This window comes from Canis lupus, chromosome 16 (genome assembly GCF_003254725.2).
Source record: "Canis lupus dingo isolate Sandy chromosome 16, ASM325472v2, whole genome shotgun sequence".
Classification (NCBI taxonomy): domain Eukaryota; kingdom Metazoa; phylum Chordata; class Mammalia; order Carnivora; family Canidae; genus Canis; species Canis lupus.
The window spans coordinates 41434718-41458663 of NC_064258.1; the positions used below are offsets into that span (position 1 = coordinate 41434718).

The following is a 23946-nucleotide window of genomic DNA, read 5'->3' on the forward strand; positions in this document are numbered from 1 at the left end:
AGTTTTCAGTATAAGAGAGAAAAATAGTGGGGTGGTAGGTAATCAGGGTAAGGGAGGTATTGCTGGAGCAAAGGCTGGAAGAGATGAGATGCACATGCTAAACCACTATGCATACTGCCTCTTTAGATTACTTTTACTTACTTTATCCTCCTGTCAATATTGAGATGATATTTGTGAAAGTACTCTGTAAACTTGTAAAGAACCTTATAATGTAAGCTACTATAGCAATACAAGTGGAGATTTTAGAGTAAGTGGTCAGTTACTTTTTTTTTTTTTTTTAATTTTACGACTTTTTTTTCTGTTTGATCTTAGCCAGGGAAATACTATTGGCTGGTCTTCAGACTGTGTATTTCCACATGGACACATTTGCCTAGTAGCATCAAAACATTTCACCTAGAGTACTTGGGATTTTCCCACACTGGAATTTGATATTTAACCTTTCGACCACCCAACAAGCAAAGAAAATGTTACCCCTTTTATCTTCTTAGAAGCTTTTAAATGAGCCTGAAGCCATTTGAGAAAGCCAAGTATAATACTTCTGTGAACATCTTTTTTAGCTAGAATAAAAATGGATATGAATAGAATTTCATAAGGTTCTTATCCAGAAAATACAAAATAAAAATCCAAGTTTAAAAGATTTTTGAAAAAAAAATAATAATAAATAAATAAATAAATAAATAAAAGATTTTTGCCCTTCAGTGTTTCATAAAAATGTTAGTACTATCGCCAATATCAGGTAGGACCTAATAACAAATGCTCAGCTTCCTACATGAAATCAGATAAATGTTTAGTCATTCTTTATTTTTAAAAATTAGTATTGATGTGATTTGATATCAAACAATTTTTAAAGAAAAAATAAGGATGAGTAATCAAAATAATTTTGGTTAATACAAATGGTTTTCATTTTTCCCTCTTCCATTTTTCATTCTCATGGCCCTATTTCTCAGCTGCTAAAAGATAATATATTATACAGTGTTTAGATAATTGATATAATTGTTTCAAGTTACCTCTTTAGGGTATTATCAGCTTGTAGGCATCAGTTTCTCTAATTGTCAAGTAGTGAATCCTTTATCTGGCATTTAATCTTGCCTCCCTGGGAAAATCAGACCTTACCACAGAGTAAATTTTCGAATTGCTGACCTGAAGTAACATGAGACTGTGCCTTGGCAGTGAACCCTCGCTTTCTGTTATTCATTGGAAGGATAATGATGTACTCTGTTGCCTGAAGGCCCTTGTTTCACTACCTTAAGAAGTAACATCTAAGTACTAGTTGCAAAGGTCTGAGTTTGGAAATTCCAAAGAAGATAATTGCACTGACACAATATTTTTATTTCTTTTGGAAAGATGAGGTAATTAAAAGAATGTAGCTTTTATGGTTTCTCCCAGCACTCATCTTGCTCATGTCAGCATGACTTAAGTTCCACAAAGTTACCTGAAAATGATCATTACTTATTTTTATGAGTAAATTATGCATTTTGTTTTACAGATGTGTTTGAAATTTTTATTTCCATGTTAATGCTCCATTTTTTAAAGATTTTTAATTTTATTTATTCATAGGAGACACACAGAGAGAGGCAGAGACAGAGGAAGAAGCAGGCTCTTTGCAGGGAGCCTAATGTGAGACTCCATCCCCAGACCCCAGGATCACACCCTGAGCCAAACGCAGATGTTCAATCTCTGAGCCACCCAGACATCCCAATGCTTCCTTTTATAAATAGGAAAGCTGAGATTAAAATGTAGCTCACAATTTTTCAGTGAAACAGAAAAAGGTAGAGCTTTCTAGAGCTGGAAAGAAAATTCCCTAAACATTTTTAGCAAACTTGAAAAGAATGTTAAGTAATTCCCATAAAATAATTTCCTAGAAGGCATAAAATGTAATTTCCTAGGAGGAATAAAATGAAAAGGCAAATTTAATTCTCTTTTACCTCTAGATTTCTCGGTTTCATTTTTCTGCTGTGCAGCCTTGTACTTAAATGTAAGATAATTTATGTGCCAACTCTGAGGTCTGTGCTTGGATAGTTTTCATTAGCAGTTGTGCAAGATCTTTTTGAAATGAAAAATTCCATTTCTTTCACAAAATTTGCCACATCTAAAAATTTTGCAGTGATACCGTCTCTTAAATGTCCATATTTTCCTAATCTGTGAAAAATAGCCCTATAAAATTTTTAACATCTCAATTTAGAATATGACCATATGAAGCCAAGAAATCATGACTGTTTACATTTAATAGTTAATATTTGTCAGTCACACATGCTGTAGTTTCATTATTTTGAAGTGTGATGATACTTTATTTTCAGAGTGAATTTTACTGTATTAATGAAAGAAACAAAGTTGTTAGAATTTAAAACTTAAGTTGAAAAACAATAAAACAAGTATATATATATATGAATTTTCGGTAATTTTGGTTTTTTCTGTTACTTAGATTTTAGATTTTTAGAGGTTTTAGATTTTTTTTCTTTAATATTTTGAGTATAGCAATCTGTCACCAAATTTAGTTGAGGAATAACTCAATTTTAGAATTGTAGAACAAAAATTTGAAGACTGTTATATTTTTCCCTGTAGGTGGTTCAATTCAGATTTTATATATTAAGCTTCAGGACAGTAATTACTGTTCAGCCTACCATAGCTAATGTGCATAGGTCTGTGGAGGTGGAGCACAAAACATCTGTTTACACTGGACATCTCTCAACATTTAAGGATGGTGGGCCAGACCCAGTGTTTTCTTAATCTCAGGGCAATGTTTTGTGAAAAGGTCAGAGATACAGAAGCATTTTGCTAAATTTGGAAAAACAGCTAGGGAGAGTGCAAATGCAAACATTAAACTTGAGGTCAATAGTGGCTGTGTCTAAGACTTTAGAAACAGATACAGAAGGTGGAAGATAAAATGTGTCGACTTGTCAACCTAAGTGAATCACAGCAGTTTAGTATTTCCTGAAGAACTGATAAAGGTATTTGGAAGTGTTACTTCCCTTGAGGCTTCCAATCCTACAGATGTGGTTTGTTTTAGAAATGACTTCCCCCAAGTCTATGTTATAACTACCACTATTCATTCAAATTTGAAAAGGTGTATTCTCCTTTTTCTGGCCCTCCCTAATCCATATACTGATAAAATTCTCACCAAATGCACTATCCATTTGTTCTTTTCAATTTTTATTTATTTATGATAGTCATAGAGAGAGAGAGAGAGGCAGAGACATAGGCCGGGGGGAGAAGCAGGCTCCATGCACCGGGAGCCCGACGTGGGATTCGATCCCGGGTCTCCAGGATCGCGCCCTGGGCCAAAGGCAGGCGCCAAACCGCTGCGCCACCCAGGGATCCCTATCCATTTGTTCTTATTCCTATAATCAAAAGTTAGAAAAATTTGTGAATTTCATTACCCGTTTTGAAGCAATATTATAATAGAAGCAAAAATTATTCTTTATTGTAGAAAAGAATTGATAATGTGTAACCGAAGGAAGCTAAGTGAAGTAATATGTAGCTAGTAACATCATAATTATAATTGATCCTTGAATAATGCAGAGGTTAGGGGCACCACCACCCCTCCAATTGAAAAATCCCTGTGTAACTTTTGACTCCTCCAAAAACTTAACTACTAATAGTCTACTTGATTGGAAAGCCTTACTAATAACATAAGCAGTGGATTAACACATATTTTGTGTGTTATATGTATTTTGTATTCTTGCAATAAAGTAAGCTAGAGGAAAGAAAATGTTAAGAAAATCATAAGAGAATGTACATTTGCAGAACTGTACTGTATTTATTGAAAAAAATGTGTAAGTGGGCACGTGCAGTTCAAACCTATGTTTTTCAAGGGTCAATTGAACTTTAAAATTTTAAGTACATAGAACCCTTTTAAAATCTAAATATGAAAAAAAATATACATATGTAATTTTTATATATTGCAGTCACTTGGGAGGGGTGCCTGAGAATTGAGTGTTCCACAAATTACTTTTGTCTTCATCCCTACCTAAGAATAGATTCATTTAACTAGACTTTTTACTATATTAAAATAATAAAATAAAAAATACATCTCATATGCCTTCTTTTTTTAAAATTTATTCGTGAGAGACACAGAGAGAGGCAGAGACATAGGCAAAGGGAGAAGCAGGTTCTCTGTGGGGAGCCAGATGTGTGACTCATTCCCAGGACCCCAGGATCATGACCTGAGCCAAAGGCAGACCCTCAACCACTGAACCACCCAGGTGTCCCAATCTCATATGCCTTCTTATTGCAATAGCTAAACTTAAGCATTTACTAACGTTAATTTTAAAGATGTGTTTGAACAACTTTTAAAAAAGATACCCATAAATTATGCCATATATTTCTCACTAAAACTTTAGATTATCTTTTATTATCTTACTCTGAATTCCTAGTTTGGAATCAGAAGTTTCTCTTTTGTTTGTCCTCGTCTCCTGCCTGACCCAGACTCAGTAGCCCTTTGGCTCTTTATTAGTAGCTAGTTTTGTTTTCATCTACAGGCATTTATTTGTTCACACGATAATCATTTACCAAGCCCCTTAGATGAGCCAGGCATTTTGTTAATCACTGGTTAAGTTCTTATAAACATAACAACTACTCCTTTCAAGGAATTCCTGGTTAAATGGCAGAGACAGATATGTAAACAGATAATTGCAACCCAATAAGAATGAGGGAAAGGAGTACAAGTGACATAATAGAGATGTGTAAAGAAAATAACTAGGATTTATTAAAAGTACAGTGTTGACTCTCAGGGAACTCTCAACACTCTCACTGTTAAAGTTTCAGGTATGTTATTACAAGGATGTGATTAATTAGGCTTGATTTGGAGCAATATCTTATACAGTAGAGAGGGCATGGCTGCAGAAGTTATTCTTTCTGAGAGTCTGAGTGGAAGAATCACTAGACTATTTGATATGGAGCAAAAATTCATCTTGTTGGAAATAGCTGCAAATGTTTCTCACTTCCAGAGAAATGAAGGGTTGAGTTGATCTAAAATATTCCTGGAACTGACTAGAGCTCATAGACTATTATAGTTCCCAGAGCTCATCTCAGGCAGAGTGAAACTAGACTCATTCTTGTTTCTATGAACAAGTTAGGACTAGATGTTGGTCAGTGTTAGCTTGGTTTCATGAGCCTTTTCAGTGGGTCTGCTGATAACAACAAAAACTTCCAAAAGCAGGAGTATATAGAAAGAAAATATTTCACCTTATAATAAGTCATTTAAAAGAAGCATCTCCAGGAAAGATGGATTGTGGAAACTTTGTGTTGTGTCTACTTTGGAGAAATTATTTCTTAGAAGCTTAACCAGTCTTCAGCTCCATCTATGCTTCTAGTTTCCTCCAGCTTCTTACAGAGGCTATTTCCCTTTGTAACCACTCTAAACTTGAGGGTTTTCTCTTTAATATTCCATAACAATTTAAAGGCTGTCACTTCCTCAATTTCCCAAATAGATGTTTTTAAGTTTGTCAACCTATGGAAATTAAGAATTTTTCTTAAATGACCATGACTTACATTAACTCCTGTCAGTATTTTCCCAGCTGTCCACAAATGGACTAGTTATATTGTATAACTACTTTTGAAAGGCTTACTTTTTAAGTATGTAATATTAATAGGATTGATAATGGAGGTTTTCAGTTTAATAATGCTTTAACAACTAACAGTATATAATTCAGGTTTTTTGGCTTACAGGTCAGTTTTTCCATTCATCTTAAGTATATTGTACTTATTGATAAGTTTTTCTATGTTGGGAATTTGTGATGCAAAAGGTATTATTTACTGAAACAATACATATTTTTTTTTAATTTTTTTTATTTATTTATGATAGTTACAGAGAGAGAGAGAGAGGCAGAGACACAGGCAGAGGGAGAAGCAGGCTCCATGCACCGGGAGCCCGATGTGGGATTCGATCCCGGGTCTCCAGGATCGCGCCCTGGGCCAAAGGCAGGCGCCAAACCGCTGCGCCACCCAGGGATCCCTGAAACAATACATATTAATGGAAAATATTTAGGTTAATTTTAAGCTTTAGAAATTAACTTTAGAAAAATATATTGGTTGTAGGTAAGCAGAAAGGTATTAAAGTAAAGTAGATCAGCCAGTGAATACTGGTATACTTTTGTATACCTTGTAATATAAGGATTATACCCATAGGTTCACACCAGTGTGCTACAGGGAAATGGCTGTATTTTAAAATGCTCAGAACATTAACATGATACAAGATCATTGTCATTTGTAAGCAAGCAAGACTGCCAAGAGGATTAGTAAACTGGTTTGAATATCATTTTTCACCTTTATTTATTGGTTCTTGTTTTTCAATGTTCATAATAGTGATGTTAGAACTTCAGAAGGTTTAGATTTTTTAAACCTTGGAAAGTTCAAAAGTAAAGCTGAATCCTTTAAAGGTCTGAGAGTTCCTTCTAATATTTTGGGAATTTACTAGGCTGAAGCTGTCCCTTTACTCAGAGCTTCTAGTGAATCAAATCAGTATCCTTAGTTGAACTTCATGGACCACCGCTCCTTATCGACCTCCTAAACACTGTAAAGTTTAATGTGGTTAGAACTATAGCACAGTAAAACAAAACAAAACCAAACCTAAATTCTTCCTCTGTGCTGTTAGATCATTCATTAAGAAAATAGTCTGTTTATAAACTACAGAGAAAGAAGCACGTGGACAGTTGGAAGGTTTGTAAGTGGGCATATATAGGTAGACCATGATTAAACCAAGCTTACTCACATTTGTCTCTAACACAGTTTTAGATTAAGTAAGCTTCCAATTGATTATTTTATAATTAATTCATTTGTAAGTAGGTACACACCAAGTATCTGTTGGATGAATTAATGAATTTACATTAGCTGATTAATTGATTTTAAATATTCATCTTGGAAACTAAAAATTGTTAAAGAGCTAATATAACTAATAGAGTTTTTTTCAATACCTTTTGAATTTTTATTTGAGGATTTCTACTATGCTTGTACTTGCCCAACACATTTAAAATTTTTGTTTGAGGACTCATATTTATGCTTCTATTTTGGTAAAAAAGGTAAAGAAACAAGAGGACCAGATGATCTCTAAGGTGTCTGAGGACCAGTCTAACTCTAAACACATTTATTTGCACTGAACAAAGGAAAACAGATACCCATTCCTGATTTAAGGTATAAGATAATGATCAAAACCAACAGCAGACATTACATTTAATGGCAATTCATTAGAACCATTCTCTTCAAAACATGGAAAAAGATAAAAATGCTTTCTATTAACTGATACCTATTCAACATAGAGACATAGACCTCTCATAATTAAGGCAATGAAAGCATAAATACTAAAAAGGAAAAGCTACAAATGTCATTATTGTGAAAGAATTTATAATTATTAGAAAATCAAAGGAAAAATTATTAAAATGAATGAATTAAAAAGGTAATTAGATACAAAGCAAATATATCAAAGTCAGTAGCTTTCCCATTCATCAGAAATAATCAGTTGAAAATGTAATAGGAATAAAAGGTTCCATTCACAATTCATAATTACATAGAAGGTATAAAATGTACCAAAATATTTAAAACTTATATGAAGAAAACTGCAAAATTTTACTGAAAGACATAGTTGAAGACCTGAATAAATAGATATCCATGTTCCCAGATGGGAAAAAAATATCAAGTCTTTTACACCAAAATTGAATGTCATCCCCAACAAAATGGTAGTAGTTTTATTTAAATAGAATTTGATGCATTAATTTCAAAGTTCACTTAGAAGAGAAAATTGAGTATGAATCACCATGAATATTTTTAAAAGATTGATAATAAGATGAAATTTTGCCTTACCGAATATCAAAACATAACCACAAGCTATTAGTAATTAAAACAATATGGCATCTGAGTGGGAAGAGATAAATAAGTCAGTGGGAGAGAATAGAAAATATAAAACCAACCAAAGTACTGATTTCTTGTTCTGCTCTTTACTTCATCCCATTCTCCACCCACATGAACCCATTCCTTCTACTCAGAGATAATAGTCTAGGATCGGGACAGGATACTGGGTTAACGTGGGAAAATTGGTTTTTACTTTTTACCAGTTTATGTTACACTTGAGCAGTGCCAATGTATATTATTGCACTACATGATTTATCACACTAAATTGAGAAGAGGCAGTGAAAGAAGCAACAAGTCTGCAGTAGAAGGAAACCCTTTTAAGCACCAGGCTCTGGTTTTCTCTTTTATACATAAATCAGATTCTTCCCTTTTAGGATTCACTTTTTTGTCTGGGCCACAAACCATTCTCAAACTCCTTCCCAGCCCTTCTTTTTAAGGTGTTGCTAAATCTGTAGACCTGTAGGCATCACCTAATGCCATTATCAAAAATGATGGATACTATTGCTAAGATAAAAAGGGGTAGAATTCATTAAGTGGAGTTTTGTTACTGTTTCAAGCTTTTATTTAAATTGCAGTTACTTAATATATAATGCAATATTAGTTTCAGGAGTAGTATTTAGTGATTCATCACTTGCATATAACACCGACTGCTCATCACAAGTGCCCTCCTTAATCCCCATTACTCATTTAACCCATCCTCCCTCACCTCTCCTCCAGCTGTTCTCTATAGTTAAGAATCTGTTTTACGGTTTGCCTCTCTCTCTGCCCCCCGCCCCCCGTCTGTCTGTTTCTTTTCTTTTTTTTTTAAGATTTTATTTATTCATGAGAGAGACAGAGACAGAGAAAGGGAGAGGGGCAGAGACACAGGCAGAGGGAGAAGCAGGTCCATGCAGGGAGCCTGATGTGGGACTTGATCCTGGGACCCCAGGATCACGCCCTGGGCCGAAGGCAGGCACTAAACCGCAGAGCCACCCAAGCTGCCCTGTTTTGTTTCTTAAATTCCACATATAAGTGAAATCATATTTGTATTTATCTTTGTCTGACTTATTTCACTTAGCAATACATTCTCGTTCCATCCATATTTTTGCAGATGGCAAGATTTCATTTCTTTTTGATGGCTGATTAATTTACATTTTACGTGTGTGTATAGACATGCACACACAAACACAGATACACATAGGCACACATACCACAACTCCTTTATCCAATAATCAGTCAGTGGACATTTGGGCTCTTTCCATAATTTGACTATTTTTGATAATGCTGTTATTAAGTATCGGAGTGTTTACATCCCTTTGAATTAGTACGTTTATATCCTTTGAATAAATACCCAGTAGTGCAATTGCCGGATCATAGGGTAGTTCTATCTTTAACTTTTGGGGGAACCTTTATACTGTTTCCAGAGTGGCTGCACCAGTTTGCTTTCCCATCAACAGCATACATGGGTTCCCCTTTCTCCACATCCTTGCCAACATCTGTTGTTTCCTGTGTTAATTTTAGCCTTTCTGACATATTTAAAGTGATATTTCATTGTAGTTTTGATTTGTATTTTCCTGATGATGAGTGATGTTGAGCATCTTTTCATGTGTCTGTTAGGCATCTGTATGTATTCTTCAGAAAGATGTCTATTCATTTCCTCTGCCCATTTCTCAATTGGATTATTTGGTTTTTGGCTGTTGAATTTGATAACTTCTTTATAGATTTTGGATACTAATCCTTTGTCAGGTATGTCATTTGCAAACATGTTCTTCCATTCTGAAGATTGTGTTTTAGTTCTGTTGGTTGATTCCTTCACTGTGCAGAAGGATTTTGTTTTGAAGTCCCAGTAATTCACTTTTGCTTTTGTTTCCCTTGCCTCCAAGTACCTAGTAGGAAGTTGCTAAGGCTGATGTCAAAGAAGTTACTGCCTATGTTCACTTCTAGTATTTTGACGTTTTCCTGTGTCATATTTAGTCTTTCATCCATTTTTGAATTAATTTTGTATATGGTATAAGAAAGTGGTTCAGTTTCATTCTCTTGCATGTTTTCTATTTCTATTGCCTCTATTTCTGTTGCATCTATTGCCCAGTTTTCCCAACACGTTTTGTTGAAGAAACTGTCCTTTTGCCATTGGGTATTCTTTCCTGGTTTGTTGAAGATTAGCTGATCATATAGTTGTGGGTCCATTTCTGGATTTTCTGTTCTGTTGCATTGATCTAGGGTCTGTTTTTGTGCCAGTGTCTTGATCATTACAGCTTTGTAATAATATTATAATATTGTAATTTGTAATATTACTTGAAATCTTGAATTCTTTCATACAGTAGAGTTTTAATGAAAACCTTAAACTCCACTTGGTCAGATTTTTTTCTGATACATTTACTCAGGTGGTTAAAAGATTTCACACTGTTCTGTAGTTCTGCCTGTTTTCTCTCAGTGTAGGATGAATTAGAGGCAAAAATCACAGGCCATTACTGTAAAATTTTAGGGAAGTACTGGGTGCCTACACAAAAGTGATGACTGTGGCAGATGTGAGAAATGAGAGGGAGAGTAACAGGTTTTGTGGATTGATTGTTAGTAGAAGTTAAGGAGAAGGAAGAGTTGTCAGCATTAGCTCATGGAAGGTGGATCAAATTCCCAGCTGCAGTGGTCAAGCAGGTTTGACCTGCTGGGACCAATGACAGACACTTAGAAAGAAAAGTTTGATGAGAAAACACAAATACATCATGAGCAGCAATGGCAGCGGCAGGCAGGGGCAGAAATCACAGATCAAGTCCATATTAGATCATGACAAATAAAGATGTTAGATGCAAAAATTGTGGTGGTTCAGGATGTTAGACTAAGGCATGGCTTCAGATAGTGGTGTAGAAACCATGAGAGCTCCACACAGAGTAATCCTTCCCGAAGTTCCCTGGAAATGAGTCTTGGTTGATTGGCGCCAATTAGGTCCAAGGAAATGGCCTAGCAGGAAATAAGCAAGAAAGTAAGCTGTGGTCACAGACAAGATTGATTTCCCTATCCTAGGAGGAAGAAGAACCCCATGGGATATATGTATAGAAAGGGACCTAAGTTGTTAGACTCTTCAGGGAAATTATTGCCCATTATTGACATTAAGTTGTTCAGTGTTTCACTTCTCATCATGACAGAGCCAAAACAATTTCCCAATACTTATGGATTACCTGAGTAATTGTTATTAACATACTACTGAACTAAGTTGTCTCTGGTATGGAGCTGTTTTATCTTTCTAAAGCAACATTTTCTTTGTGTCATTGCTCTACGTAAGAATCTCCTAAAGCCATGTTTTCTATCTGATTAAATTCCAGTGCTTTGTCTGGCATTCAGAAATCGTTATCAGTTTACTTACCCTTTTCCATGAATGTAAATCTTCTGCTCTGGGAAGATTATTACCATCTTTTCAAATATGCTGTGTAAACCTAGGATGTTCATATCTCTTCCTAATGTTAAAACTCCTGTTTTTTTCTTCTTGAAAACTTTTTTTTTTTTAAGATTATTTATTTGAGAGAGAGAGAAAGAGAGCACAAGCTGGGGAGCAACCGAAGGAGAGAGAGAAGCAGGTTACTAACTGAGCAGGGACCATCCCCCCGAACTCAGGGTCCCAGTCTCAGGACCTTGGGATCATGACCTGAGCTGAAGGCAGACACTTAACCAAGTGGGCCACCCCGGTGCCCTATGAAACCTTCCTATTAACCTCAACTTCTATAGTGCTTTATTTTGATTTATTCTAACTTGACTCATTCTTTTCTTCCAAGTTTGCACCTTTTGTCTCTCCAACTAGTATTTTGTCCCTCCGTATAGATTGTATTTTTTCTTAAAGGCACTGACATATATATTCTGTCTCTTATACATGCCATTAAAAAGTAGGGAGTGATCCCTTTTTTTAGTTTTTATTTGAGTACTTGTATTTTATTTGACTACTTTTTAAAAGTCTTAATCTTCAGAATAGTGGGGAAAATACTAGTCATTTGCCTGGCTCTTCATTTAATAAAGTGTAACTTAGAAATGCAAGATGTAATCTCCTTATTGAAAGTTCTTATGGATTATTTTGAGACAGCTTCTCAAGATATTGATATTTAAATAATTTTAATAGTTTATACATAATCTGCATTATGACATCATAGACATGGAAGAAACAATAAAAAGAATAAGCTTGCCATCCTAAATAATAATTTCTTCTACTATAAAATAATTTTTATGAAATGTATAAAATATAATTTTTTCATTATTGATAGTAATGTAAATTGCTATTAATTCCCTAGAGGCAGAGTGAAAATATATATGAAAAGGTTTTGTTTGACCAATCAAATCCACTCCTTGGAATTTATCTCAAGGAACTCTGTACATATATGTAAATATATTCTATGCTGGTCATTTTAACATCATTTTACAATAGTAAAATACTGTGAATCACCTAAGTAAATATTTAGCCATGAGCAATTCATAAATTGTGCTATGGCGTAAACACTTGATATGAAATATACAGCTACTAAAAAAATGATCTACTAGAGTATTTAGTGAGAAAATAGCCCTGATATATTAATAACTGAAAAATATCAGATTACTGAACAGTGCAGTGTAATTCCATTTTTGCCAAAAAAGAAAAAAATTGTATCTATAAACTTTAAAAATTTTGTTTTCTAAATTATATACAATTACTATGCATCACTTTTGTAATCAGCAAAAAAAAAAAAAAAATCCTATTAACAAATTTGCTGTAGTTCAGAGAAAAAGTAAATAGCAATGAAAAATTATCCACAAAGAAAGGTCTTGAAATTAAGGAAAACAAAAGACACTTCCTTCCTCTATCCCCCCCCCCCCCCCCCGCCCCCTGCCACCCCCATATATAAACATTCCTTCTAATTCTGTTAATCTTCACCTTAGGTAGAATTCAGAACAACCATTGGTGGCAACTCTACTCTAGGGATCTAGAGTTAGCAACTTCAGTTGTAACCTAAGCACTGCCACTAAGTGGTTTTCTTAGTGGTAGCCCTGAATAGCATATCAGAATTCTTCTTTTAGAAAATCCATAGACTATGAGCAGATTTCTAATTAGATCAGTAAGGCTATATAGAAAGCACATAGTAAGCATTCAGCAAGAGTTAATGTTCCTTCTAAAGAAACTGTTAGCTGGGATCCCTGGGTGGCGCAGCGGTTTAGCGCCTGCCTTTGGCCCAGGGCGCGATCCTGGAGACCCGGGATCGAATCCCACATCGGGCTCTCGGTGCATGGAGCCTGCTTCTCCCTCTGCCTATGTCTCTGCCTCTCTCTCTCTCTCTCTCTCTCTGTGACTATCATAAATAAATAAAAATTAAAAAAAAAAAAGAAACTGTTAGCTCAGAAATTTGATGTTTTCTGAAACTGAAACTTCAGAAATAAATCACAGGTCCTTCAAGTGCCAGTTTAGAATTTTCAGGCCCAAAATGATATTTATAGTAAGATCTTTTAAACATGAATTCATTTTATTCATATGGGTAACTTATTTATAAAATGATTAAATTCTCCAGAAGACATCGTTTTCACACTTTGTCATTTACTCTTATTAATTCACTTTTAGCATAATTAAAAGCATTTAGCTTCTGAAGGAGATGTTATTTCACACAGTCCATATTTATTTGCTTGCTTAACTTTAGGTTGCTATCAACAGATCAGACATTGAAGACTTAGACCTCTATGCTACATCGCGGGAAAGGAGATTTCGTTTGTTTGCTTCTATAGAATGTGAAGGGCAGTTATTCATGACTCCATATGATTTTATTTTGGCTGTTACAACAGATGAGCCCAAATGTAAGTATATATTTTTTAATTCTCTTAATGATTTTATAAGATTTTTTTCTTATTTCCAGTTTGTTAAAGTGTGGAGCAGGGTAAGTTTTTAGAACAACTAACCAAGTAATGTGGTATTTCAAAAGACGTTATGCTATATAACCTTACTAAATTAATATTTCTTATAAACTCTTTTCACAAACTTGCATTTATTTACTCTTTCTTAGTTCATCAAACTTAAAAACCACGTCACTCTTGATATTCTTTATAATAGGTTCATATTCTGCTTATTCAATTCTTATATCCAGCATGAACAGAGTAATTCAGAGGACTGGCTTTGAAGCTAGACCTGGGGCAAGAATTCTACCTATATCTTTTCTGTATTTGTCATGGCCCCTACAGTGCAAATATAGACTATTACTCATCTTTCCATGTGTTAGAGCAGTGGTTCTCAAACTCTTTGTCATTATGTACAGTCTTGCAAATTTCTTCAGCGTCTGATTAATAAAAGATGGCTGTATTCTCATCTGCTTTTTTTATCCAGTAGTTGCAGTGTGTTGTTTTTCATGAAGTATATTAAGCAAATCTGCCTCACAGGTAAAGAAGTAAGGAAAAGGAAGAGTACTTTAATAGCCCTTTCAGATTATTGTAGATATTCTTCTTTGATACTTCAAAGGCTAGTGGTAGTTCCTTAGAGTTTAGTTGTAATGTGGAATTTGAAACTTTGTCATCTGTTATGAAAAAATCCATTGGCCCCCACTGCACTTGGAATGGATCTTTTACCCTTATATAGTAACATCAAATGGAAGATACTGGTTGATTTAGTTATGCAGATCTTCCAAATATTGACATATTTTTAGGCGATTTATTTAAAAAAATAATTCAGTGATATTGTCATAATATTACCATGAAAGTCTTATTGGAAAGCTGTCAAACTCATGGTGGTGTATACAAGTTCTCCCAAATTCTAATTTTTACTTGAAAGCTCAAATGTTATCACTGGCATCAAATATTGTCAGTTGTTTTTTTGAAGCAATAGCTTTGTTCATTTTTAAGAAAATGCTTGCCAAATACCCAAGTCCAAATAATCATAATTTGTCAGTTCTTTCAAGTAAAAATTGTGTTCCATGAAAAAGGGTTCAGTTCACAACTCAAAGAATCACAGTACTTTTTCCTCAAGACAGCCATAGTACTTTGGAATGCAACAGAGTACTTTATGCACACTTCCCATTTCTTCTCATAGCAAATTATGACATGTAATCAAAGACACCTGTCAAATGCTAGGTGTTGCACTAGGCACTGGAAATAAAGCGGTGAGGGAAGCAAACAAACAAAAATAGACTCTCCACCCTCATGATGCTTACAGTCTAGTGGATAAAACCCATGCTGATCAATGAAGTATACAAATAAATAGTAAATTACATCTGTGATAAGTGCCATGAAAGAAACTTGAAGCTGTGAGAGCATATTTTTGAGAGGTCAGTTAGGTAGCTCAGGGAAATCTTCCCTGGGAAAATAAATATCCACATGAAATATGAATTGCATGTAAGAGTTAAGTAGGCTAATAGGAAGTTGAAAGTAGAGCATTTCAGCAGAAGAAAAAGTATCAAGGTGCCATGATAAGTTCTTAAGCATTCTTAGCAGTAACCAAAAAAGTAACTATGTGAGATGAAAACAAACGTCTAAAAGTTAAAAAAAAAATCTAAATAATTTGGCAAATTGGCTACTTTGCAAATTAATTTTTAATCAATTAATTTTTGACATTTTAGATTATTTCCATTGGAGATGAGGGGAGAGGGTTGGGTAGAGTGTATATTTAGGATTCATCTATGTGGTTGGTAATTAATACAGTAAGTATGGATAACACTGCCTATAAGGCAGTATAGTATGAGAATATAGCTGACCAAGAACCAATCCTTGAGGAATTCCTAGACTTTAAATGATGAAGGTGCAAAGGCTTGAAAGATGAGCCTCAAAAGGAAAAATAGGAGTATCTGGAAACATGGGAATAAAATCAGGAGTATAGAGTCATAGAAGCCAAGAAAAATGAACAGAATGGTCAAATAAGATGTCAAGTTAGATGAGAACAGAAAAATGTCTACTAGATTTAGTAATTTGAAGGCTATTGATGATTTTTAAAATGATGTTTCAGTGTAGTCATTAGAGCAAAGAAAGACTAGCTTGCAATAGCAGAAGATGAAGAAATGAAAACAGTGAGTATAAAGGACTCTTTCAAGATATTTGGCTGTAAAATAGAAAGGAAATGAAATAGAGTAGTTGAAGGAGAAACTTTATCATGCTATATTTTGTCAGAAGACTCTGAAATTAGTAACTGATGGAAAGGGAACTACGTGAACAAACACATGGGATCAGGAGAGCAAATGGTATATTCAAAGTAGTTCACTTTGGGAGTATGTAAGATAGTAGTAATAGAAAAGGCTACAAATGAAGTAGGACTCTTTTGGAAAAATTTGAGGGCTATGGTAAGGATTATATCTCTGCTCCTTTACCTTCCCTTTCCTCCTTCCCTTCTAGAAATATTTATTGAGTACTTACCATGTGCCAAATAACCATATTTAGCCTTAGAATTGGTTATTTGATACTTTTTATCCTCTTTAAATATTTTAAGCTTCATAAGTATAGTGACTATGTAGAAAAAGACTCTTATACAAAAACAGATATGCATTCCATACATTTAATTGATTTCATACAATGTGGACCTTTTATATTTAAGTTAGCACAAATTTGATATAACTATGTATTTTTTAGAATATCAAATGGTATTTTTGCATCAAATGCTATAATTTGTCAAACTTATATTTGAGAAGTCATTCATTAAGTAATGCTTAATTTAGAATTTCATAGTTTGAAAATTTTTTAATTCATTATTTTCTTAATTTTTTCTTCATCATAATATAGTCACTGGAAGCCTGCTGGTGGCTTTTTATTTTTTGGAAATAAATTTTATGGTGATTCTTTTCAAGGTATTATAGAACCATCATTTGTAGGAAAACATTCCATTATAAAAAATCTGCACAGGGCATTTAACAACCACAAATTAACATTAGTTAATTTCAAGCTGAAACTTTTAAAACATAGCTAAGAACGATCACTAAATATCAAGATATTTGTAAAAACTTTTTTTAAAGTGTAGGATTATAAAAAGAAGTATTTACCTCAGAAGAGAAAATGTGTTTCATAGACTGAATAATTAAATCATATATGTTTATCAATGTGGCATATTGAAATTAGACAGACATATTTAAACCTTAGCATTCATTTACTAGCTTTGAGAACTTTGTTATTTAATCTTTTGTCGCCTCATTTATAAAAAATAAAAATAATAGCAACTTCATGAGACTTTTGAGGATTGAGTGATATTGGTTGTATTTAGTATCATACCAGACACACAGTAAGCACTTAATAAATGTAGGTAGCTGTCTTTGTCATTGTCACCATCATCATCATTTGAATTCATAATCATCATTTTTTAAAAAGTCTTTAACAGGAAAAAAGTGATATACTGTGTAAACATTCTCTTAATATATTTCAAATAAATGTTAATCGAGATATGCATTTGTTGATTGATTATAGGTTTGTGTTTGAAATCTAGTAAATTTATTTTACCTACTTAAATAGAACCCAAAAGACAAGTTTCCCTTCTAGAACTAAAATAAGTAATTGATTATTTGCATATAGCTACAAGTATTATTTTTAGTTTTAAAAATATATTGTTAAAAATTTTCAGATGTACATGAAAGTATTAAAAATATAATGAATATCAACTTATAACTGAAAAAATAAAATACATCCTATAGCATTGAAGTCCCTCTTCACCAGAGTTATATTTATATATGTAGTAACTTCATATTAAATAAGGAATTTAGAAAATCAGAAAATCCTTTGAAGAACAATCTTAATGGCTCTTTAGTCTTTATAAAAAAAAGCTAATAATACTGAACATAGTGACATATCCGGCAGAATGAATATGTCTTTTGTGAATAATTTACCCTGGAAATCTCATAAACCCTACAAAACTCAAGAGTGTGTCTAACTTCCTCTTCTGATAAATTGCTTCTGAACATTGCCTAAGAGCATGTGCATGTACTTTTGTGCCATTTATTTTTCTTCTGATCATACTGCAACATTTCAAGTAAGGAAGGTAATAAATATTATTTACAATCTTCTGTTCATTATGGAAAGGTGGATGTCTCTATTAAATAAATGTATTGGAATTAAGGCTAACTGCTGAATTCTTCTTTATAAACCTGTGATTTTAATCACTTGATTACACATTTGTACAGACTATCTTAGGTAAAGAAAGGATGTTGTTGCTACATAGAGAACAAATCGATCTCCATAAAAATCAGTTTGCTGAGTTTTAGAACAAACTTCTATCCTTTCAATCTTAAAAGTGACTTATATTGCTTAAAAACTAAGAATGTTAAATGGCGAAAACTGCCTTTGTTCTAGTCTTGACTTTGATATACTGTTTACTATAACTATCATTAATTATAAAGAAATAGCCACATTACTATATAGAAAAATTATTGGTTGTCATTATTGTAATGTAGCTGAAATAATATTTACCAGTTCCTAATGCAGCTGTGTTATAGGGCTTAATCACATATAAACCTGGAGATAATTTCTTGGGCTGACATCAGATATTCAGAGTTTTCAAATCTGAGTAAAGGATACAGCAGTGTTGATTGTGCACTTATTCCAGTATTATAAGATTTATAGTGTTTGAGATCTTCAAGGATGTGAGGAGGAATCACAAAAAGAAAGTGATCTCAGGTAATTTATCCAGTGATAACACTCTTGTTCCAGAAATTATTCTTAAATACAGGGAAAGAAGGGAAAAAAGGATGAGGAGCTAGCTCCCTATTGCCATTACCTGCTCTCTTTTTCATCTCATTTTCTCATTGCCCCCACCCTTCCCCTTCACCCTAGAGAGACCTGGATTTGAATTATAACCAGAGATACTAACATCGTAGAAATCATGGGTAACATTATAATTAAAATATAATTTCTCTCTGTTGATATTTTATATTCTAGTATGAATATTTAATAAATATCAGTATTTGTGTTTTTAAGCCCAAAGGATGATTAACATGGAGTAAGTTAACTTTATAAATCCAGAAATCCCCAAAGTAAGATAATGATTATGGAAAATATGTGTCCTATTCCACTGATATCATTTGTTGTAACTAGTTTGTAGTACATGAAACAAATACAAAACACAAATAAAACCATACCTTAGATCCACATCTCAAAGTTAAAAAATACTTTGTCTTTAAGGTATATAAGCTTGGTTAGATGGTTACTGAATTTAGATATACATTACATGAAGTATTTATTATCTAATTCTTTTATATTTGTTTATTACAGTTGTGAAAACATGGAAGTCGCTTACCAAACAGGTAGGTTAAAGCTCTTGGTGTACATATGCATGCACATTATGTATATGCATACCCATTTTGGAAAATAGTTTAGCATTATCTACTAAAATTAAAGATAGACATACCCTGTACCTAGCAGTTCTCTTGGATCTCACTTTTGAAACAGTGCATATACATATACCTAGTAAAGTTTAACTTGAATATGCCCTATGATCCAGTAATTTTACACTAGAGAATATACCTAGAGAAACTTGTACATGCATGAGAGGTTCACGGAAATGTTATTAGGTTATTCATAATTGGCCAGAAAGACTATAATATAATATCAATAAGGTAAATAAGTTTTTATATATTCATACAGTGAATACTATACCAAGTAAAAACAAATGAATTATACTGGTGCTTAAGCTAGATGAATCTGGGAAACATAATAACAAGCAAATTCACAAAAACATAAATTATAGTTCCATTATATAAAGTCTACAGCTAGGAAAAAGAAACCGTTTAAGGATGCATTCATAGGTGGGAAAACTAAGGAACAATGAATATTAAATTCAAGACAATATTTACCTCTAGGGAGATGGAAGGATATATCAGTGAGAAGTGCAAAGAGGCTTCCAAAGTACTGGTATTTTCTATTTCTTAACAATTTCTGACTTTAAATTATATATGTGTGTGTGTGTGTATTCCTTTTGCACTTTTTAAATGTATGATAACCTTCAATATAAAAAAGATAAAAAACATTAGTATATCATAAAAAAAAAAAATAGTATGGCATTCTACAGTACTTCCTTAACCAGTTAAAGAGAATCTTCCTGGGACCCCTGGGTGGCTCAGCGGTTGAGCCTCTGCCTCTGGCTTGGGGCGTGATCGTGGAGTTCCAGGATCAAGTCCCACATCAGGCTCCCTGCAGGGAGCTTGCTTTGCCCTCTGCCTATGTCTCTGCCTTCTATGTTTCTCTCATGAATAAATACATAAAATCTTAAAAAAAAAAAAAAAAAAAAAAGATTCTTCCAAAAGCCTATAGCCTATAGCTGATGATGTTTCTGTTTGGGGTTTTTTTTAAAAATTTTTTTAATTTAAATTCAACTTGCCAACATATAGTGTAACACCCAGTGCTCATCTGATCATCAAGTGTCAAACATGATGTTTTCATGTGAAATTTTAGAAATCCTCTTTAAAATTAGATAGAATACAAATATGTCTGCTATCACAGCTATTACTCACTGTTTTACTATAAATCTAGGCTAAAGTAGTATAGTAAATTGCTGGGGCTGCTATAACAAATACCAAAGTTTAGGTGGCTTAAACCACAGAAACTTATTTTCTCACAGATATGGAGACTGGAAGTTCAAGATCAAGTTACTGGCAGGATGGGTTTCTTCTGAGGCCTCTCTCAGCTTGTGGATGGCCATTTCTTCCCTGTGTCATCTTCCCACGTCATTATTCTGTGCATGTCTCTGTCTTGATGTCTTCTTATAAGGACATCAGTCATATTAGATTGGGACCCACCATAATAACCCCATGTAATAAACTTAATTAACCTTTGTAAAGGCCCTGTCTCTAAATATAGTCATGCTCAGGGGTACTGAGAATTATGCAAATGTAAACTTGAGGTAGACTTAACTCAGGCTCTAACGTGTAGTATGACGAGACAAAAGAAGGAGGTTCTAAGGATTGGGACAATAACTATGAGAGAAAAATATAAAAATGCATAGATTTCAAATTTATTCAAATTTAGTTTTACTAAACTTAGTAAGGTCACTGCTGGTGTTTCTGCATCAACAACAGCAGTTAGAAACTGTGCTATCAAGTATGACACTTCCCACAATCGCAACAAAAACTCTTAGATCTTAGTATACCTAACAGAAGATGTGCAAGATATTATTATATTTTTTAAATAATATAAGTATACAGAAATATATCATGTTCACTGATGATTCATTTGGAACTGTAAGGGCCCAGAATTTTCAGAACAATTCTGAAAAGGATGGAAGGGAAGCAAACAGATGAACATTAGGATGGGAACCATTGGGCCTGTCTCATATTAAGATTAATAATAGATCTATAATTAAAATAGCATTATATTATTGCAAGAATTTTTTAATTAGATGAAAATAATAGAATATAGAATCCAGAAACAGACCCAGGCATGTATGGGAGATCTATAAATCACTGGAGGAAAGATTGACCTTTAGGTATTGGAACAGTAGTCTTTCTAACATGGGGCTAAATAAAATTAAATATCAAACTGACCACCATATACAAAAGTAAATTTCAGATGGATTAAGTTCTTATTTTGACAAGCAAAAATTCTGAAATATTAGAAGTAAAATAAAGGATGCAAGAGGTTTCATTAGACAAGACATATAGCAAAACTCAAAGGAAGTTTTGGAAAATTTTACTAAAGTAAATATCAAAAACTTCGGCATAAAAAGAGTGCCAGCAGGGATCCCTGGGTGGCGCAGCGGTTTAGCGCCTGCCTTTTGGCCCAGGGCGCGATCCTGGAGACCCGGGATCGAATCCCACGTCGGGCTTCTGGTGCATGGAGCCTGCTTCTCCTCTGCCTATGTCTCTGCCTCTCTCTCTCTCTCTCTCTGTGTGTGACTATCATAAATAAATAAATTAGAAAAAAAAATTAAAAAAAAAAAAAGAGTGCCAGCAATATTAAAAGAGATGTGACAAATGGGAGAATATGCTTGCACTATATTAACAGAAAACATTAAATGTACTGTACTTGTATAAAATTCCTGTAAATTGATAAAAAAGGATGATCAGCTCAATATGAAAAAAAAGGTAAATGTAGAATGGCTGGTAGGTATATATAAAGAATCTCAAAAAAAAAAAAAAGGGAATCTCAACCTTACTAGTGATTAGGGATATGCAAACTAAGCCAATAATATACTATTTCACACCCATCAGATTATCAGCTTCCAGAAATCTAACAGTACCAATAATTAGCAAGGAAGAAGAAGAACCAGGTGAGGGTGTAAATTTGCATATTCACTTTTCAGAGAAATTTAGCAATATCTAATAAATTTGAAAGTGTATATCAAAAAGTCTACTTCTAGAGAAGTATACTAGAGAAATATACCAGTAGTACTGTACACATTTTCTGCAGCATCAAACAATAGCCAGAATAAAAAAAATAACATAAATGTCAGTCAGTGGAGAAATGAATAAAAGAATTGTGAAATAGGCATATCAAAGACAAATTACAGGAATACAAAACCACAGTGAATAAATACATTTGAGCTATAGGAATCAACATGAATGAACCTAGAAGATTGAAGATTGAGTAACACAGCAAGTTGCAGAATAATATAGACTGGCTCTTCTTAAAGTGCAAACACCTTTTCAGGAGTCCATGAAGTAAAAAATATTTTTATACTAACACTGAGAAGATACTTGTTTAAGTGTTGAGTGATGATACCATCACTCTGACACCTAATAGAATATATGTTTATACACTTCTATGTTTTAAAGATTTCTCATTTCAGGGTGCCTGGGTGGCTCAGTTGTTTGAGCAGCCAGCTCTTAATTTCAACTCAGGACTGATTTAGGGTCCTGAGATCAAGCCTCGCATAGGACATCCCGCTCACGGAGTGTCTGCTTAAGGATTCTCACCCTCTCCCTCTGCCCCTCCCCATGTTCAGTCTTGCTCACTTTCTCTTTCTCTCTCTCTCTTTAAAATAAATAGATCTTAAAAAATTACCATATCTACTTCCACATGCATTAAACACTCATAGATATAACCCACATAAACAGTATCTCCTTGGGTTCCATAATAATTTTCAAAAGTATAAAGAGTTACATTTCAGAACTGCTAATATTTTAATGGCTGTGTAGCCATTAAAATGAAATGAATATTTGGCAGGAAAATATGCCCATGAAGTATTAAGTGTAAAGAGTATGTTATAAAACAATATGTAGAAAATAATATTTGCAGCAACAACAAAAATGCTATGTAATTATGCCTAGAGGAAGAATTAGACTAAAAGGATTTAAGTAAAACTTTCAATTACGGTTCATACCTGGATTATAATTAGCTTTTATTTTCAGTACTTGCTAATTTTCCTATAATGTATATATATATTAACTATATAAGACAAAATTGTATTTATTTAAGACAATTATATAAATCTTTTACAAGGCAGCTATAATTCTAGGAAAATGAGTTTGACCCAGCAAATATTTATTTAGCACCAACTTGCAATACTACAATTTAACTTTGATGCTAACCACCCAGAGTTAGTGTCAGACTCCACAGATGTACGGCACAGTCCATAACAACACTGCCCTTATTTCAGATGCCAGCTACAAGTTCAAGGGCCACCCATGCTTCTGACCAACTGGCTACAAATCCAAGAGGCTCCCATAATTCCCCCTTTAAATTAAGTACTTTGCTAGACTGATTAAAAATTCAAGCACGTTTATATTTATAATTAAAAATTTATAATTATTTTAAGGGACACAAACAGGACTAGCCACATAAAGAGACTCTGAGGACAGGTATAGGAAGATTCCAAACACAGACCTTCCATGCCCTCTCCCCATGGAGAGGTGTGTCACCCTTCCTGGCATGTCAGTATACTTACCAACTTGAAATCTCCACTGAGCTTGAGTATTGAGTTGTTATTGAGGGTTTCATTATATAGATATAATTGAACTCAATCTCCAGTCTCTTTCCCTACCCCTCCCCAGAGGTAGGGAGAGTTCAGAGCCCCAATCCTCCAATCCCATGGTGGTTCTTTCTGGCGATCGGTAACCTGTCCTGGGGCATCCCATAACCTAAGTGTGATTCAGGGATATAGAGTCTTCCAGGAACCAGGGGCAAAGGCCAGTCAAATTATTTATTATTACACCACCACCACATGTAAGAGACATATGACGGGCTAGGAATGGGGAAAGAAATTCCCAGTCTGAGTGGAAATACAGATTTTAA

General features: G+C 33.9%; 1 protein-coding gene across 3 annotated transcripts in view; it reads left to right on the forward strand.

Annotated features, from left to right (window-relative positions):
* MICU3 (mitochondrial calcium uptake family member 3) overlaps positions 1-23946 on the forward strand; it is a 95535-nt gene that overhangs the window by 24848 nt on the left and 46741 nt on the right. For all 3 annotated transcript variants that reach the window (XM_025471865.3, XM_025471930.3, XM_025472008.3), the window contains exons 2-3: positions 13467-13620; positions 18991-19022. In XM_025471865.3, the coding sequence (XP_025327650.1) occupies positions 13467-13620; positions 18991-19022 (186 nt within the window). The remainder of the gene's footprint in view (positions 1-13466; positions 13621-18990; positions 19023-23946) is intronic.